The sequence below is a fragment of the Balaenoptera ricei genome, chromosome 5 (genome assembly GCF_028023285.1).
Source record: "Balaenoptera ricei isolate mBalRic1 chromosome 5, mBalRic1.hap2, whole genome shotgun sequence".
Lineage (NCBI taxonomy): Eukaryota > Metazoa > Chordata > Mammalia > Artiodactyla > Balaenopteridae > Balaenoptera > Balaenoptera ricei.
In genome coordinates, this window is record NC_082643.1 from 111,451,799 (window position 1) to 111,471,349 (window position 19,551).

Consider the following 19,551-nt stretch of genomic DNA (forward strand, 5'->3'; position numbering starts at 1 on the left):
TCCCAAGCCTTAAAGAGTGCTCAACACCAGCACTTCTCCCACACTTTTACAGAATTTGAAACAAAAATGAGATCTAAGCAAAGTAATGGTGAACACGGGATTCACTATGTAAGTTACTTGCAATAGGAGGCGGACTTTGGATGGTGAGTCTGTGGGTCCTTATTACATATTTTAAAATAAATAAATTAATAAAAATTCTATATTACCAAGGTACTAAGTAAGTAACTAGAAATTATTTACACGAGGGAGAAGATTGGCCTTTCTATTATTACCGGTTACTCCACAAAGGTTCCTCTTTGACTTTAAATTGTCCACACGTTCCCTGCATTAATAAACATGTAAAGTCGAAATGGGCAATTAAAGGTTAAAACTCTGTTTCCCTTAGTGGGCCTGATTTTTGCATTAGAACCCACGGGTCACTATAGACATTTGCTTTGGGTATGAGCAGTTTGTTTCCTTCCGTTTTTAGCAGGAACAATATGCACCGGGTTAAAATAATCCCTAGACTTGGTTTTTGGTGACACGAACGGAAGGTGCTCATTTTGGGCTCCCTCATCGCCACAGCCAAATAACACGTATTTACTCGGCGCCGAGTTATGCACAAGGATCAAAAGCGAGGAGTTAACAAGGCAACACCATGGACTTCCCCTTACAAGGGGCCCGTGGCTTTTGCGAGGAAAGGCTTGCACTGGATCCGGTACCGGAGCGCTAACCGCTCATCCGCACACGACCGGCTGCGGCGACGACCTGAGTCTACCGGCTCTGCAGAGGGCTGCGGCCCGCCCCAGTCCACGTGGGCTTGGACGCCGCGCTCGGACGTTCGAACGCCGTCCCTGCGGCCTCCGCCAATGGGGAAAGCGGGCCTCGAGGCTCCGCCCCGCCGTCGAAGACGTCACGGCGTCGCCCAGGGCGCGCGGGCGGCGGGGCTCCTGGGTTTCCGCCCACAGACGTCTGCTCGCTGCTCTGTCTGTGTCGCGTGCGGGTGTCTTCTCTGCCAGGTCTTGTCGCTGTCGCCGCCTTCGCCGTCTGCACCATGGCTTTCGTAACCAGGCAGTTCGTGCGTTCCATGTCCTCCTCGTCCACCGCCGCGGCCTCAGCGAAGAAAATCCTCGTCAAGCACGTGACGGTCATCGGCGGCGGGCTGATGGGCGCCGGCATCGCCCAGGTGGGCAGTCCTCGGGCAGCGCTCCCCGCTCGCTTTGCTGCCCGCCCTGACAGGAAAGCGCTGGCGGGCCGCGACCCGGCGGGGGTTGTCCGGCCCGGAGGCCAGCGTTCACGCGAGCCCCGGGGAATTTCCACCCCGACCCTCCCCCGTGTAGTTGAAATGTCTGGGCCTGTTAGTCTGCAGTCCCCCGAAGACCTAGTGTTCTTGGGCCGAGCCTCAGTTTCCGGGGGTTGGCTTCCAGAGACCCGCACTGCGATCAGTTTTAATTGTATTAGTTTTTTATAATTCTGCAGTCGTTGTCAGAGCAGTTCTCTGCTTTCTAAATGGTCTTCTCTCCTCTCCCAGTGTTTGCTTGCGGAGTTACAAAGAATAATAGTAGTCAGCACTTTTGTAGCATTTGGTAACGTTACCTAATCGGCGCTTGTGAGGCCCTGGGACTCCACGCTAGTGCTGCGCCAGAAGTCTTTGACCTAGTGCCCTCTGGCGCTGGGTAGAGTAGGAGGGGGAGGCAGAGCGGTTGAGGGCTCTGAAGGAGTCGCTAATCTCAGTGTGCATTTTCAGGACTCTGCCCGGTTCCAACTAAGCTGTGATTCAGGGTCAGTTGTGCAGCTATTTCCTAGGTCCTGTGATCCTTGTGTTTTTACTGATTGAGTTTTAGCGGTTACATTCCAGCTCGTATTGGGGAACCGTGATTTTCATAGCCTAGCTGATTATATTCTTAGCATGTCGGCCCTTTGTTACTTGTACTGTTGGACGGGGGAGGCATTTATCAAAGTTTTCTTAGGGGAGAACTCAAGTTCAGTGGCTGTGATCATGAAGGAATTTAATTTTTGTGGTGTCTGTTTCCAGGCAAGTCCATGCTTCTATGCTTGCTTTGTAGAAAAATCTTTTCTTTATTATATATCTTAAAACTTCCCAGACTGCAAGGTTTTTTTTTGCAACATATTAATTTGATTGCATTTTCTTCTAAAATCTGTATTTCATTGATGTTTTATCCTTCTGACTCCCATTTCTTCTCAGATCATGTTTTTGGACATATATTGCCCTTTTTATTGTGTACATGCCCTGGCTGCTGGGTTATGGTGTCCCCATAATCTTTATTATGCGTGAGATGGGAGGAGTAAGTCCCTTTAACATGAAAGTTTATTCTACTACGTGATACTTAAAGTTTAGGTTGAGTGCATTTGGATCTCCCTGCTCCACCCAAATCTCCCTATGCTGTGAGAATGAGATTTGTTGTGGGCAGGGTATAAAATAATGTATTTGTTTAAAAACATCTAAACAACATCTTAGCGACAAGATATTAGGGCCTTAAGCCCCCAATAACAACATAGGAAATGGGTCCAGAAACTATTGTTGATGGTCCCTTGAAGACATCAGTGGAAAAGGATTAGAAACTAAGTAGAAAGCATCACTTCAGCTTTTGTACAAATTCAGGTTGCTCAGTTCTTGGAGTACTGTATCCACTACTGGCCAAAAAAGTGTTATGTTGCACAAAAAGTCACATACGTAACACCTAAAATTATCGGTATGGTGTTGGAGCTTTCATCTGAGAAAGGAGGGAGGAGATTGGCAATGATGGGACTTGTGGATCAAATCCTTGAGTAGTTGGACCAGGGCGGCGTGCCTTTTGAAACCTAAGGGGTAAAAAAGAAAGCTATTTATCCCACACATTGGAAATATAATGGAATTGTCATTCAAGAATGACAATTTGATAAGGACCAAAGATTTAAATAGTGGACAATCCTAGGGAACAGTAGTTCTGTCCTTACATAACAAGGTTTAAAAGAGCCTCAGTCACTGTAGGTGACAGCTTTAATCCTGTGGAGGGGAACCGCACTTTCCTGCATTATATCTCTGTTTGCCACTTTCAGCCAGTTGGTTGGTTTCGGCCGTTTAGCTGATCCATTTTTGCACTCTATCCTGCAGCATGCTGTTCGAGGCAGTATTGCCTCATTCTTCATGCTCCTTGACCTACAGCTTTTGTCACAGGGTAAATCTGTTTTGCTTATTTAGTGCCACAGCTATTAGTTGGTGTGGTTTGACTGTAGATTGGATCCAGTTCACTGTGGGGAATTGGGATGGTCTATGCTGGCTCTGTGCTAACATGGAAAAGTTACTTCTGTGCCTTGCTTTACTAATCTCTGAGGTAGGACTAGCCTCCTAGGAGTATGGAGAGGATTGAATGAAGTAGCACACGTCAAGCACTTAGCGCAGTGGCATCTAGTAAGAGCTCACAGAATGTTAGCTGCCTTCAGGGTTATGACCATCATGGTGTTACCCTTGTCCTTTTGTCATTGTCCCCTCGTGCCACGCCCATCTCTGATCCTTGCTGCTGTGGTAGGCCTGTAATGTTAAGATGGAGAGCACTGGTTGTGATTCTGTTCCATCTTGCTTAGTCTTGAAGGCAAATGCCAGTTGTTGACTGCAGTTTGTTCAGGGACCTCTGAAAAGAGGAAAGGCACTTTTTATCCTCCTCAGTAAAGCCTTAAAAACACAAGCACAAACTAACATCTGAGTTTATGCTACGAATTCACATTTAGCTTCACTCTCCAGAACTTTTTCTGAGGTAGTTTTTTTTTTTTAATTAAAAAATAATAATTTTTGGTGGCACCAGGTCTTAGTTGTGGCAGGCGGGCTCCTTAGTTGTGGCTCGTGGGCTCCTTAGTAGTGGTACATGTGCTCCTTAGTTGCAGCCAGTAGGTTCCTTAGTTGCAGCTCATGGGCTCCTTAGTTGTGGCATGCACGTGGGATCTAGTTCCCTGACCAGGGATCAGACCCGCGTCCCCTGTGTTGGAAGGCGGATTCTTAACCACTGCACCACCAGGGAAGTCCCATGAAGTAGTTTTAATTTTAATCAAGGTGTAGTTCTGTTTACATTTTTAATTTTTTAAAAAAATTTATCATTTTTGCCATATGTTCCAGTTCACGCTGAGTAGGATAAAAAAAAAAACAACTGAGTAGATTTTGTGGGAGCCTGACACATTTCTCAAGCAATTAAGCAATTTAAGACGAGTGAGGTCTGTGTTTAATTGTACATAGTTGATCAGAGCACAGGCCATTTGTATATTTGTATTCTCTAAGAGTATCTACTTCGCCTGTCATTACTTTTGCTTGTTTTAAATTAAAAACAAAAAAACAAAAACTGTGGGTTAATATTTAAGTAAGGTTAACTTGTTTTGTGTGTTTGCCCATTATTCTGACTTGGGTCTGGTTGCCAGTTTATCTTCAGCTGGATACTTAGGCTAGCAAAGAAGCTTCCAGCAGTAATTGACCCTTCAGTGGGGGACAGGTTGCTTTTTGCTTTGTAAAGGGAAAAAAAGAAGAAAGTTATTAGCTGTGCATGTCTTCAATTTATAGAATGAGTCAAAGCTTTGCTTCTTGCATAGCCTTTTTTTCATATGAGGAGCCCAGAGAGCTTATAGCTTTTGTTAATTTACTAGTGAGAAACCAGTGGGCTTTCTGGGAATGGCATTTTAGGGGCTGGATTTCTTGCCTCTCTGGTACAACCTTCCTTTTAGTGCACTACACTTCTTTGAGGAAGTGAGAGTTTGCATCTTGAAGGAGGTTGGAGCTGAGTTCACACCCAAAGCTTTTTTTTTGTTCCTCTTAAAGAGCAAAAAGTGCACATTTTTCTGGGGAGAGCTCCTTAGGCTATTAAAACAAGGGGAGAGGTATTCTAAACTACAAGTACACGTTTCCCTGACATTTGTAGTACTCTGCGATGCTTGATGAGGACTCAAGTGGATTGGAAGTCTTCTCCCCAGCCTCTGCATTTGTTTGCCCATCTCCTTTTTCCTGCCCCCAACTCTGAACTTTCTGATGCTGAGTAGAAGAATGATCAGAGTTGCTTTGTGTTGTTCAGCTTTATTCTTTTCTGTCGCTACAGTGAGTATGCCTCTGTTGACGTTTGTTTGAAAACAGTGCAGTGGCCTAGGAGGAGTTTTAGGAGCACAGGAGGCTGGCACAGTCACCTGGCTGTAAGCTCTCATTTTGACTCAAAGTTCTTTATGGAGGGAATAGTTGTTTTTTGTTTTGTTTTGTTTTGTTTCTTTTATTTTTGGCTGCGTTGGGTCTTCATTGCTGCGTGCAGGCTTTCTCTAGTTGCGGCACGCAGGCTTTCTCTAGTTGCGGCGAGCAGGGGCTTCTCTTGTTGACGAGCATAGGCTCTAGGTGTCTGGGCTTCAGTAGTTGTGGCTCGCGGACTCTAGAGCTCAGGCTCAGTAGTTATGGTGCACGAGCTTAGTTGCTCCACAGCATGTGGGATCTTCAGGGACCAGGGGTTGAACCTGTGTCCCCTGCATTGGCAGGCGGATTCTTAACCACTGCGCCACAAGGGAAGTCCCATGTAGGGAACAGTTTTTTTTTTTTTTTTTTTTGGCTGTGTTGGGTCTCCGTTTCTGTGCGAGGGCTTTCTCTAGTTGTGGCAAGCGGGGGCCACTCTTTATCGCAGTGGGCGGGCCTCTCACTGTCGTGGCCTCTCTTGTTGCGGAGCACAGGCTCCAGACGCACAGGCTCAGTAGTTGTGGCTCACGGGCCTAGGTGCTCCGCAGCATGTGGGATCTTCCCAGACCAGGGCTCGAACCTGTGTCCCCTGCCTTAGCAGGCAGATTCTCAACCACTGAGCCACCAGGGAAGTCCGAGGGAATAGTTGTATTCCCAGGTGTTAACTTTGTCCTCAAGGGTATGGAGTGTGTGTTTGTCATGAAGTTCTTGCCTCATTTACTGTGTTGTTGCTCATTACTGGGCTGTTCTCTGATATCCATGATGTACTGGGACAGTAAAATCAGCTTCTGTCAGCATGTTAGTCTTTGGACTTGGGGTGTGGCTGGAGATACTGTAGAAGAGGTAGGGCTGACAGGCAGAAAAATGAATGCCGTAGAATATGTTTGGATATTGTAGAGCAGAAATGGTACCTCAGTCAGGTTTTGGGTTTTCTCTGCCGTGTCCTAGATCCACCTCACTGTTATCTGCCCCTTTCTTGAGTTTCTTATTTCCTTTCCTCCTCCTTCTCTCTTCTCCCCATATCTGCCTTAGGCACATACCTCACTGCCTAGCTCTCCTGGGACCACAGGAAGATAATGCTGCTGCTTTCTGTTCTATATCTCCCTCTAGGTTATGCTGACTGTGTGATAGTTTCCGCTCAGTGGTGGTCTAATGCTTGGAAGTGAGCAGGCTGTAAGGTGCCTGCTGGAGTTTGGATCCCAGCCCTTCCTCTCCTGGCTGTGGGAATCTTGGGCGAGTCTCTTAACCCCTCTCTGCTTCTTCCCTTATCTACAAATAATGATACTTGTCTCAGTGTTCTGAGAGTTCTATGAGCTAAGTGCTTAGACTGTACTAGTGTTTTCAATGGTAACTGTTCAGTAAATGTTAGCTGCTTTTATGTAGATCCATCAGGTCTAATCTGGTGATGACTTCTCTTATTTTAGATTCTCTTAACTGTCTTTGAAGATATGATAGGGAGCTCTGGAGAGTTCAAACAATTCTAAAGATTTTAAGACTAATTGTGTGGGCTGTTGAGAGAGATAATCTTAGTGCTTTGTTCACTTGTATTTGGGTATTACAGTAAGTTCATAGTCATAAAGCATTTGCAACAGAGCCTGGCACTTAAAAAACACTCTACAGATGTGACATTTTTTTCTGTTCCAAGTACTTTAATGTCTCTGTCATTTCATATGACCATTATGATATTCATCCCTGCAGAGATGGCACTTGGGGTTAAGGGTCAGAGGCAGAGCAGGGGCTGGAACTCGGGTCTCTCAACTACTGCTCTGCTTGCTGGAGATCCCTGTGGCTGCAGTGACCACAGTTCTACCTGCACCTTTGGCCTCTGCTGTCTTGTGGGGAGAAGTATGGCTTCCATGGGCAGGGGGATTTTTTGTGGGTATCTGGAATCAACAGTTATCAGCTTGACCTCTCTTCAGCTCTAGATTCAAAGTTAGAGTCACCTGCTGGTCATCTCCATCCTCTGCTACTATCTTTCTGCCCATAATAGACTCAAATTCACGTGGCAAGACTTCTTTGTTCTCTCCAGCTTTCCCAAAGAGTTTCCTCCCTCTGTGATTGCCATTGTTGATCTTCTAGCCACTTCATGCACTCCAAAGACAGGGTTGCTGTCAGAGCGTCCACCATACTGCAGAAGGCTCTGAGGCTTTCCTCCGAGGAGAGCTGTTTCCCCTGTTCTTTGCTTTGTCATTCCTAGACCAGGCATTGATACCTGAATTGTTGAGGAAACATCTTAATTGGTTCATTTCAGCAGAATCTAATAGGAAAGAAACACTCATCCTAATACCCATTGCCATATTAATCTTCTGAGAGAGCAGTTTGGAATTGCAGCTCTCTCCTCTACTCAGAAAGTGTGCATCCTGGCAACGTCTTTCAGAGATTCTTAAATATAACTAAGAGTTGGTTGATGCCACTGACATGTCCAGTTATCCCATCTCCTTTCCAGAATTTGTGGGAGATGGGAGTGGAGGGTCCAGGGAGAGAATTTATTTTCTCTACATTACCAAACCCAGATGCTTACTGAATTTTAAAAAAAAATTGTGTATTTAACAGGCTCACTTAAAAATGGAGGCACATTTCCTTGGCTTTTTAGAAATGCTATTTAAAATATAAAAATCTAAGTTAAAAAAAGAGGCCAGCCAATGAACTTAACTGTTTTAAGTACAAACCAGCTATCTGTGGTGGTGGTCGAAAGCCTCAACGGAATGCCTTTTTCTGATTGTTGAAGTTTGTGAAGACAGCTTGTGTTGATGGCAGAGTTCACAGCATTGCACAATCAGAGACAATCAAAAACCCAGACTTGCCAGCTGTGAGAGATGCAACTGATTTATGACTTTTTTCCTCCCTGGATCAAATCATGAGAACCCAAGGGCAGGCCTGGATGCAAAGGCGCAGCAGCCTCATGGGGAGCAGCGACTCCGTGTACTTATTCTGGGCCAAACACTGACTCTGGGGATCGAGAAGTCAGAATTTGCGTTTGGCAGATGGTACATACAATTTGCCGTTTCTCGGAGAGAATGTAATGTTGATGAAGTGCAGCCCTCCTGTGGTATAGGGGCACGTGGAACATCTCACTGGACCAGTTGATGTAATTCTCACAAATTCTCCACTCAAATTATACTTCAGAGAAGGGGCTTCAAAGCTGGTGGTATGTTTGCAAAAATAGAGAAATCCAGCAAACTTCTGCCTGGCATGTTTCCTTGGCCCTGTGGCTGGAGTACTCAGGGCCTTTGACAAGTGTGCTGTTCACTGGACCTATTTTTACAGCTCTGAGCACCCTTGTCCAAAAAATATTTCTTTCTGGCTAAGCCTACTCTCCACCAGGGCTAGAGAAGTCATAGAGCTGAGGACATAGCCTTCAAATAAATTTTTTTCCATTGCAGACTGCTTGTCCTCAAGGTCTTACAGTGTAGGTCACTGTCACATAAAACAGGAGTTCTCAGTGGGTTCATTCAGATTATTGGCACTCAGATTAAAGTGCCAGGGAGAGTCCTCCTTAGTTATTGAAAAAATAACATTTTTTTCTGTCTATGGGAGGAGGGAAAAAGACCTCTTTATTTTTGTGATCCACTCTTCCACTACCATCTCCTCAGAAAGCTGGGGATAATTTATCACTGAATAATTTGAGAAGAATGAGTGTGATTGATTTCCTTGCCTGCAAGACACCTGAAGTTCTTTTCTAAGTAAGAGAAAATTCAATAATGTAATTTAAAAAATCAAATCAGGTGTGAATCATCAATATCACTCTTATCAACAAACAGTGCTGATAAGCTGGTACAAACCACCCCAAAACTTTAGACTTAAGGTTACAAAGCAACACTATAAATCAGTAGGTTTCATGCCTTGACCAGGGGTCATTGTGATGCAGGAACTTTAGCAAAACAACTCAGGCTAATTCTAGACCTGCTGGAATTAACCCTCACAGCACTGTTGCTGTGAACAGTCATGGTCCTGTCTTTTGACATACATGTGTGCACATATCTCTTGGGTGAAATTACAATTTCAATTTCAATTACAATCTTGCTAGATTACGAGATATGAATATATTCGACTTCAGTGGATAATGCCAAACGTTTTTCTAAAGTGGTTATACCAGTTTACAGTTCTGCCTTCAGGGTATGAAGATTCTCTTTGCTCTATAGGATTATATTGTTGTTCCTTTAAAGTTTAGTCATTCTGGTGGGTGTAGTGACATTTCATTGTATTTTTATTAGAATTTCCCCGCTTACAATACTAGTGAGGTAAACCCCTTTTTACGTGTTTATTGGCCATATAGATATATTCTTGTGTAATATGCTGTTAAATTTCATTCCTGTTTAGCTCTCATGTTGTCCTTTTTTTCCCTAATTGATTTGTAGGAAATGTTTATAGATTCTGATTATGAATTCTTATATTCATATTTCAAATATCTTCAGTTCCCTGCATTGATTTTTAATTTTCTTTGTGGTTACCTTGAGACTTAACATACAGCAACTTGTACAGTCTATTTTAATTTAATAACGATTTAAGTTTGATCCCATTCTAAAGCTCAACATTAATACCCTCCCCGCCATTTAATGTTTTTGATGTCTCATTTTACACCTTTTTATCTTGTATATCCCTTGACTAATTATAATCAGTTATTTTTACGACTTTTGTCTTTTAACATTCATGCTAGCTTTATAAATGATTAATCTACTTTTACTATATATTTACCTTTCCAGTGAGATTTATTCTTTCATATGTGTTTTTGTTACTAATTAGTGCCCTTTGTTTTCAGCTTAAAGCCCCTTTAACATTTCTTGTAAGGCTGGTTTAGTAGTGATGAACTCTTTCACTCTGAGCAGTAACTTTGCCAGGTAGAGTGTTCTTGGTTGGAAGTTTTTTTCTTTCAGCACTCTGAATATATTGTGTCACTCCCTTCTGACCTACAGAGTTTCTGCTGTTGGTCTTACTGGGGGTTCCCTTGTGTGTAGCAAGTTGTTTTTCTCTTGATGCTTTTAATATTTTCTCCTTGTCTTTTTTTTTTTTTTTTTTATTCAACACCTATTTATTCTCTAGTTCTGCCCGCATGGAGACACCCTCCTTGAAAAGGTGTTAAATCCTTCGTTCACTTTAGCACCTTGTGCTGAAAACACGTGTTCCAAGGTTTCAGCTATGAGATCCACATTCTTAAAGCATTAATCCTTAAACCTCATCTAGATTTCTCCCCTTGGTTGGGGGGAGATGACCCAAACACAGCGAAGAACAGCTCAGGACTGTGGGCTCTGCTTGCCCAGAAGACTTTGCAGCTCCCCTGACCACCCGGCTGGAGCCAGGATTAGGGCCCTGAGACGAGGGGCACCTGCTGGGCTGCCACCACTGCCACCGGCCCCCTAACTCCTGTCCTCTTCACTGGCTTGCTGTCACCTCTAGTTTCCCTGGAGTCTGGGGATTCCAGACGGTCTCTGCTCACACTTCTGTATCACGCCTGCTGCCTCAGAACTGCTGATTCACACTGGGGGGAACAGCACACACAACTGCTTTTCAACACACCAATGTTCCACACAAAAGTTATTTGATAAGCCTGCAGGTTCTTTTTCATCAGAGGACATTCCCAAGGCCATGACTTCCCCGGCTCCCCACTGCCCTTGCCGGCAGACTGGATGTGTGTGGCCGCCATGCTGTGAGTCGGGCACACCCCCCCGGCTCCACTCCGTGGCACTTTCCTGCGGAACTGAGGGCGGTGCCCTGGTCTCATCAGCAGGATCTGTCCTGAAGCCAGTCCTAGAGTGACAAGAGCCACACCTGCAGGTCTGTTCCACTGACCAGCCGCACAGGACCGAGCTGGGCCCACGGACCTGAGAAATGGAATCCAATCCATGAATCCCTCCCAAACTATATTTTCTGTAGCAGGGTTTGTCAGCCTTGGCCCTATCAGCATTTGGGACCCTGTAGCTTTACTGTGGAGCCGTCCTGGGCACCACAGGACATGTAGCCACAGCCCTGGCCCCCACCAACTAGATGCCAGCAGCACCGCTACCCCTTTCCTGCCCTGTGCGTTGCCATGTGCCCTGGGAGGGGGACAAACTGCCCCTAGTCTAGAGCCACTGACCTACAGCTTTTGTTCAGCCCTCCAACTTAAACATTTCGGGAAATAGCAAAATGCACTCTCCACCTGCAAGGAGACCAGGATGCCCCTGGTTTGGATGATCATTTTATAGGGTTACATTTGGCCCATCGAGGGGCTCCACACAGGGGCCCGACCTCTGCTTCATCAACAGGACAAATGCCAGGAGCGAACCTCTGGCCTTCCTTCCAGAGTGACACGTCTCAAGGTCCTCAGAGCATGAGTGCTTGTGGACCAGGTGGCTCTGGGCCCCCCTCGTCCCTACCTAGGACCCTGCCCTGAACAGGACCTTGACACCAGCTCAGCGGCCCTCAGCCAGGGATGCATGTCACACTTGCCCAAGGATTCCTGAAAAGTCCTCGCCAGACAGACCAACAGAACAATCATTTCCAGTAAGGAGACCCTCTCCTGGTCAATCCCATTGTGCCCAAAGCTTGCCATGTGGTTGTACACATATCTCATTTAATTCTCACAACGAGCCTTATATTATAAAGAAAAGAATATCAAAGTGTTCAAGGGCCTGCGCACAGCTCCCACTGCAAGTGCACGTGGAAACAAGGTGCTTCCTCACGCAGCTTTTAGTGTTGTCCGGCTACAAACCATCCTAAGCGCCCACTGTTCTGAGCACTGAGCGTAGAAGTAGCCGCTTCCTCTCTGCCCCAGCGTCACAGGTGCAGCAGGGCAGCTGCACCCGTGGTGCCCGCAAGTCCGGCATCTGCAGGGCAGCTCTCCTTGTCTTTCACTTTCGCCATTTTAATTATAATGTGTCTTGGTGTGGGTCTCTTGGGTTCTTATTTGAAACTCTTTGGGCTTACTGGATCTGGATGTCTGTTTCTTTCCCTAGGTTAGGGAATTTTTCTGCCATTATTTCTTCGAATAAGTTTTCTGCTCCTTTCTCCCTCTCTTCTCCTTCTAGAACACGGTAAGTAACGTGAATGTTAGTATACTTGATGTTGTACAATGTCTCTTAAGCTATCTTTACTTTTTTTCATTCTTTTTTCTTTCTGCTGCTCTGATTGGTTGAGTTTTATGCTTTGTCTTCTAGTTGACTGATTCTTCTGCTTCATCTAGTCTGCTGTTTAACCTCTATAGCTTTTTTTTTTCAGTTCAGTTATTGTATTCTTTAGCTCTGTGACTTCTGTTTGGTACTTTCTTTATTTTCCATGTCTTTGTCGAAGTTCTCCCTGTGTTCATCTATTCTCCTACTCAATTTGGTGAACATCTCTATGACCACTACTTTGAACTCTATCAGTTACATTACTTATCTCTGCTTTGTTATGTTTTTTTCCTGAGGTTTTATCTTGTTCTTTCATTTGGAACCTATTCCTCTTGTTTCTTCAGTTTGCTTGACTCTAAACGGTAGATGAAGCAATCACCTCTCCCAGCCCTGAAGGAGTGACCTCATGTAGAAGGTGAACCCTGTTGTTCATCCCTGCCTCAGCTCCTGGTTGTCTCAAACCTCTATGCTTATCCAAGTACCCTGTTATGTTTTTAACAGCTCTTAGTAGTTGAGGATGTGCCAAGTCCTGTTAATGTCCCAAAGGGAAGAATCTCAGCATCTAGATTCAGGCCACCTGGAAGCCAGGCCCTCAGGCATCAGCTTTGAAAAGTAATTAGATACATACAGTCCTGTGGAACCTTAGGCATAAGCCCCTCTGGTCACCAGAGCCAGGTGATCTGGAAGTGTTCCCTGAGTGGCAGCCACAGAAATTAGGGCACCAGATGAGTGTATAAGCTCTTTCCTGGTGGCCCTTTAAGAACTCTTTCTCTGTAGGTTACAGTCCTGTGGGAACCACGAACATGAACCCCACTGACCACCAGAGCCAGGCGATGTAGAGGTGTCCCCTGGCAGCAGTAGCAAAAATCCGGGTGCCAGACGGGTATGAGCTCCTTTCTGGGTGACACCAATTATTACCGTCCTGTGGGGCCAGGAATGCAAACTCACCTAGCCTCCAGAGGCAGGCGGTCAAGAGGCACTGCTTAGTAGCAACCACAAAAATCGGGGCACCAGACACGGGCAAAAGCTTCCCACCAGAAGACACTGGTGCTCTGGAGAATGGCACAGGAGAGCGCAGAGATGGTGCCTACCGGTCTCCATACCTGGAGAGTGTTACAGCCGGCTTCTAGATGTGTGTGTGAAATTAGATGCCTGCCCTTTAGGCTGACACTTTAATATAAGCAGGTCAGCTTCCTTTATTTTAAGTCTGGTGTGATCAGCTGCCTCTGAGCGTTGCCCTGGAGTGTGTGAACCTGAGCGTGTAAGCCCTTTAAGAGTGGCTTCTCAGATTGCTAGAGTCTTGTGAGTCTTGGGACATGAGCCTTGTTGGTTTTCAAAGCCAGAAGTTTTGGAGGGTCATCCCAAGTGTATGACCCAAAAGTTGGGATGCCTGATGTGGGTGCAAGCCCCTTGCTCTTCAGGGAGAAGCTGCAGGTTCCAAGGTCCCTCCCTGCATGGGGTTTATGATGAGATTGTATCCCAGCCTCTCCTACCCACCTTGTGGTTTTCTTGTCTTTTGCCTGATGTGTAGTCATCACTCAGCCCCTCTTTAGATTTTTTTAAAGAGGAAATTGTTCCATATGTAGCTGTAGACTCAAGTGTGTCTATGGGAGGACGTGAGTTCAGGATCTTCCTACTGTACTGTCTTGAACTGGAACTCCAGTATAGTTATTTTCACATTATGAGGGGAGGCCCTAAGCAACCCTATGAAGAGAGCCTTGGACCTTCAGGAGACCTAATCTCATCCTGGCTTTTCCCACCAGATGTATTTGTTCAGTCAGCATTTCCTGAGGGCCCACCCCAGCCAGACGGGGTCTATTCAGCCGACAAAGATAGAATGACGTTTAGTCAGAATCCAGGAGTAGGGGAGACAGCACTTAAACGGATGATCATCACACGACGTGGTGGGTGGAGTGGTAAGGGTATGCAGGGGTATTACTGGAACACGGAGACACCTTGCCTGGGACGAAGAGGATCCTGGGGTGGGGATGCTTAGTATCTGGAAGTGATACTCAGGCTTAGTTAATGAGGGGAAGCTGGGGAGAAGGCATGGGCAGTACAAAGTCCTGGAGGTGAGAGGCAGTAGCATATGTGGGCAACTACGAGCCTTGTGGTGGTATTAGAGTCTCAGGCGACGGTGAACAGCGTGTCTGGGGAGGAGGTGGATCCCTTTCCTGGAGGGCCTTGCATGCCATGTGTAAGAACTTTTTTTTTTTTTCCTCCCTTTTCTTCTTTAAATATTTATTTATTTATTTATTTATGGTTGTGTTGGGTCTTTGTTTCTGTGCGAGGGCTTTCTCCAGTTGCGGCAGGTGGGGGCCACTCCTCATCGCGGTGCGCGGGCCCCTCACCATCGCGGCCCCTCCTGCCGCGAAGCACAGGCTCCAGACGCCCAGGCTCAGTAGTTGTGGCGCACGGGCTTAGTTGCTCCGCGGCATGTGGGCTCTTCCCAGACCAGGACTCGAACCCGTGTCCCCTGCATCGGCAGGCAGACTCTCAACCACTGCGCCACCAGGGAAGCCCCCGTGTGTAAGAACTTTTATTCTGTGGTCATGGGAGCCACTGAAAAGTTTAATGGAGTTAGTAATGTAGACAGAAATGCCTTTTACAGAATTATATTTTGGATAGAACACTTTAGTGCCTGTATGTGATCTTAGGCGAATAATTTTTTTTGCTTTAGTTAATGTTTCTTTTCTCAGTAAAGTGAAGGTGTTGTGTTGGATTAAAGGTTTTGTGTGTGTGTGGTAAAAAATACATAAAGTAAGACAGCATTTTGACCATTTAAAAATGTACAGTTCAGTGGCATTTAAGTGCATGCCTGTTAAGTAATAACGCCCCATCTCCCCCTCCCCCAGCAGCCATTGCTTTATTTTCGGTCTCTGAATTTGACTGTTCTAGATACTACTTACAGGAGGAATCATACAGTATTTGTCCTTTTGTGACTGCCTTATTTCACCTAAAAATCTTAAAGGTTCATTTGTGTTGTAGCATGTGTCAGAATTTCTTTCCTTCATAAGGAATAATATTGCATTGGAATGTTTTTAATGGCATCACATTCCATTGCATGTCCACACTACATTGCGTTTGTCCGTTCCTCCGTTGATGGGCACTTGGGCTGCTTCCACCTTTCGGTTATTGTGAATAATGCTGCTATGAACATGGTCTACAACTGTGTTACGGTTGTAACTGTGTTACAGTCTTGCTTCAGTTCTTTTGGGTATATACCCAGAAGTGGAATTGCTGGATAATATGGTAATTATTTTTAATTTTTTGAGGAACTGCCATACCATATTCTACAGTGGCTGTACTGTTTTACCCGTCAGCAGTGTGCAAGGGTTCCAATTTCTCCATATCCTTGCTAACACTTATTTTATGGGTTTTGTTTTTGTTTTTGTTTTTTTAATAATAGCCATCCTAACATGTGACTAGATCAGAGGTTTTTACACTATGCTCTGATAGACTTTAGGGTTAGGAGTTCAGTGAATCTCCTTGGTGGTCCCCAAAACCCCTCTTCCCTGACCCATGCTTTATGTATTGTTCTTCTGTATACATTCTTATGAGGAAGGATTTCATGGCTAAAAAGTGTGAAAGCCACCACACTGATCGTCCTGCTCTAAAAACAGAAGATCTTGATCATCTGTAGCTAATAAAGCTGAACAGTAAATACTTTTGCCAATCTCTGACCTTGCAGTAGTTGAGAAATTAAGGTGCCTCACTTTCTCTCTACTATGATAGAGAAGAAACATACGTTGAAGAGAAACCTATGTCACATGTCTGTGGTCATCCTTGACCTGGCTCACGCACGTGTCCCTCACAGGATGGACGGACACATCCTGTCCGTCAAAGGGGCTGTGTGTGTCTTTGCCCACAGCCCCTTTCATAAATGGACACATTGACATTGACATGCTGGAGGAAATGAAACATAAATCCAGTTTTGAAATTACAGAGGTGGTCATATTACACGGCGGTTGCCCTCCAGTTCCCCTTTTGCCTGGCATCTCCACCAGTGCCAGAAAACGATTGGACTGCTCACAAAATAACAGGCATTTTTGTGGCATTTTTTTCACTTGGTAATTGACTAAAGGCTCCAGTTATTAACTCTTTTTTTTTCTTCCTATCCTTTTCAAACTAAGAGTGTGATTTTTCATAATTCTAAAATAACTTGGTTTGTAAAATTTGTTATAGTTTCTAGTAGCAAAACCAGTCATGATTTCTTGAGAACTTATTCCTAAGATAATTTACAAAGTGATGCTTTTAAAAAATGGAGCTATTATTCATGCCTTCTTTTCATGAATACTGTGTCCCTTTGTGCCAGGCATTGGGGCGGGTGAAGGTGACAGTGGTTGCTGCTCTTGAATTGCTTGCTGTCCAGAGGAGGAAGTACAAGTATGAACAGTTAATTGTCATAAAGGCACAGATCGCCTGCTTATCATGTCTGGGATGTCACCTGACACAGATGAAAGTTTTAGTGGTTTAAATACCTTAAGATATGATATTACATATAAGATATATCTTCTTAGAGTGAGGGAAAAGGAACATTAAAAAAGTACATGTTAAAAAAAGGCATATGTATACATTGCACCACATGTATGTATATGAAATTTATATTTACTGGAAATTTTGGTTGGATTGCAGTTAAGAGTGTGCCAGAACTACCCTATGTTGGGATTTGTGGTAACAGCTACTTCAGATTCTGAAGAAGTGGATGATACGGCAGCCCTTTTGAAAAGGTCTTTAGGTATTATTTTGAGTTCATCATCAAGAGTTGGTGTTGGTCAGCTTTTTCATGTCTAATTTATCTTTCACATCTGGAATTTCTCCTACATACTCATTGGTTTATGACCTTTATTCTGAAATTTGTAAGATTTTTACAACATGAAATCGTTTATGACCATTTGTTTTTGATTTCTCTGTTGTATTCACATCCTGGGGTTCTGGCTACCGTTACATAACTGAGTGGCCATTGGTAGCTGGTGGCTCTCACCAGCTCTGCACTCTATTTTCTTTCTGTATTTGGAGTCCTGCAGGAAAGACCTGCTGTATCTGGAAATCAGTAGAGGCACAAAGGAGTGACCACCTCTGCTAGAGGTTGGGAGAGCTTTCACTAAAGGAGAGAGGGCCTCTCTTGGATCATGAAGGGTGAGTTGGAGTCCCCCAGGCAACAGTGAGGGAGAGGTGCTTTCTGGTGGAGGGAACCTAAGGGCAGGGTCGTGGAGCTGTGAAGCAGCGTGAGGGAGAAGTGTGTGGCCGGAGGAGAGCACGGGCTCAGGTCACTGCGCTCTAGGCACCTGGTATTGAGCAGTTATTTATTGGACAACCACCGTGTGCAAGTGATGAGTGCTAGGGGACACAGGGACCAGATCAGTTTCTGCTATCAAGGGATTCAGATCTAAGAGCAGACAGAGATCGTTAGACAAAGATCCACATGACACAGCTGACTTTGGTGTGAAGCAGCATAATAACAGCAGTAAAAGTCTAGGTCTAAGGTTTCAAAACAGAGGAATGAAGACATTCATTTGGAAAAAGGCTTCATGGAGAGGATAGCTTTTGAAATGGGCCTTGAATAGTGGATATAATTTCTTTGGATGTAATTAAGGGTTGTGGTTAAGAAAAAAGTGTTGTCCAGCAAATTGTGACCCTCAGGATAGTGGTAGTATTAATGAAGGTCAAGGAGAATTGGTTTTTAGGGTCAAGGTGTTGACTGTAGCTTAGGACAGAACATGCTGGTTTCATACATAGCTGCAATTATGCAAATGATTAAGATTCCAGAAAGAAAGGATATAAAGACAGAGAAAAAGAATACTGGCAGCAGAACCTTGAAGGATACCTTTGTTTAAAGGCTGAGAAGATGGAGAGAATTAATATGGCTAAAAGGAACAGATAGGAAATACAGATAAGAAATTGGAGAGTTTCAAAAAGGATGGTTTAACTGGCAGTGTAGGGCTGTGGAAAAGTAGAATATGGAGCCAAAGAACAGGCATTGGCTTTAGCACTTAGAAGACCATTGATAAGTTATCTGTACATTCATACCACAGTAGTGGTGGAGGAAGCCTCATCGCTAGGGTTTAGGAATTGCATGGCTCAGGGGGAAAGTGAGAGTGCAAAGTGTAGTGACGAAAGTGACATCTAACAAGCATTGTGCACCTTCTTTGTGCTTGGCATTGGTCTATACACTTTAAACGCTTTAACTTCTTTAATTTTCACAACAATCTTATGAAATGGGCACTGTTGTTTTCCTTATACAGATCAGGAAATCATAGATAAAGAGGCTGTATAACTTGTCCAAAGTTATGCAGTAAGTGGCTAAGCCAGGGTTTAAACCTAGGAAGTCCAGTTCTAGAACTCGTGCTCCACATACCACTGTGCCCCCCCAGTAATTGAAAGATTTCTGTGGTGAAGCGAAGGCCAGCTTCAGGTGGCTAAGGAAGCTTGTGGGTGTCCCCCCTGTTTTTTAAACATTCTTTTTATTTTTTTAAATTAATTAATTAATTTATTTGGTTGTGTTGGGTCTTCATTGCTGCACACGGGCTTTCTCTAGTTGCATTGAGCGGGGGCTACTCTTCGTTGCGGTGCTCAGGTTTCTCATTGCAGTGGTTTCTCTTGTTGCGGAGCTCCGGCTTTAGGCACGTGGGCTTCAGTAGTTGTGGCACATGGGCTCAGTAGTTGTGGCTCGCGGGGTCTAGAGTACAGGCTCAGTAGTTGTGATGCACGGGCTTAGTTGCTCCGCGGCATGTGGGATCTTCCCGGACCAGGGATCGAACCCGTGTCCCCTGCATTGGCAGGCAGATTCCTAACCACTGCGCCACCAGGGAAGTCCCTAAACATTCTTTTTAAATGAAGAGAGATCCTAGCCTGTTTGTAAAAATGGAAGGACACAGAAGAGAAAACCTGAAAATGAAAACCAAAAAGGGAACAAGTCGTGAGATCAGATGATGTCATTTTAAAAGCAAAATAATTTACCTTTGGAGTCTGTACCTGGATCCAGCATTAGGCCTTGGACCCTTGCAGAAGAAGGAAGGGGGCTGCCTAGAGTAAAATCGTTAAGCTGTTGTGATATGCTAGGCACAGTGCCTAGTGTATATGAACTCTTTTAATCCTCTCAACAGCTCTGCTGCTCATTTTTATGGGTGAGGAGACAGCCTCTGGAGGTTAAGGAACTTTTCTCTCTCACAGTTGGCAGACGGGCTCCGGAGTGTGGCCCTTGCCCAGTCTCAGACTGTTCCCCTCAGATCCAGCCATGCCTTTCGGGGTCAGGAGCAGCCAGCACGTGAGCTCTGGATACAGGCGGCCCTAGCG

At 44.9% G+C, this 19,551-nt stretch overlaps 1 protein-coding gene and 1 non-coding gene across 3 annotated transcripts in view; one reads left to right on the forward strand and one right to left on the reverse strand.

The window, feature by feature from the left end:
• Nucleotides 1–904: 904 nt before the first annotated feature.
• The window catches only part of HADH (hydroxyacyl-CoA dehydrogenase), a 48,556-nt gene continuing 29,909 nt past the window's right edge, over nt 905–19,551 (forward strand). For both annotated transcript variants that reach the window (XM_059923400.1, XM_059923399.1), the window contains exon 1: nt 905–1,165. In XM_059923400.1, the coding sequence (XP_059779383.1) occupies nt 1,034–1,165 (132 nt within the window). In that variant the 5' untranslated portion in view covers nt 905–1,033. The remainder of the gene's footprint in view (nt 1,166–19,551) is intronic.
• LOC132366792 (small nucleolar RNA SNORA43) lies at nt 11,841–11,974 on the reverse strand. Its single transcript, XR_009503519.1, has one exon. It is a non-coding gene; the product is annotated as a small nucleolar RNA SNORA43 (small nucleolar RNA).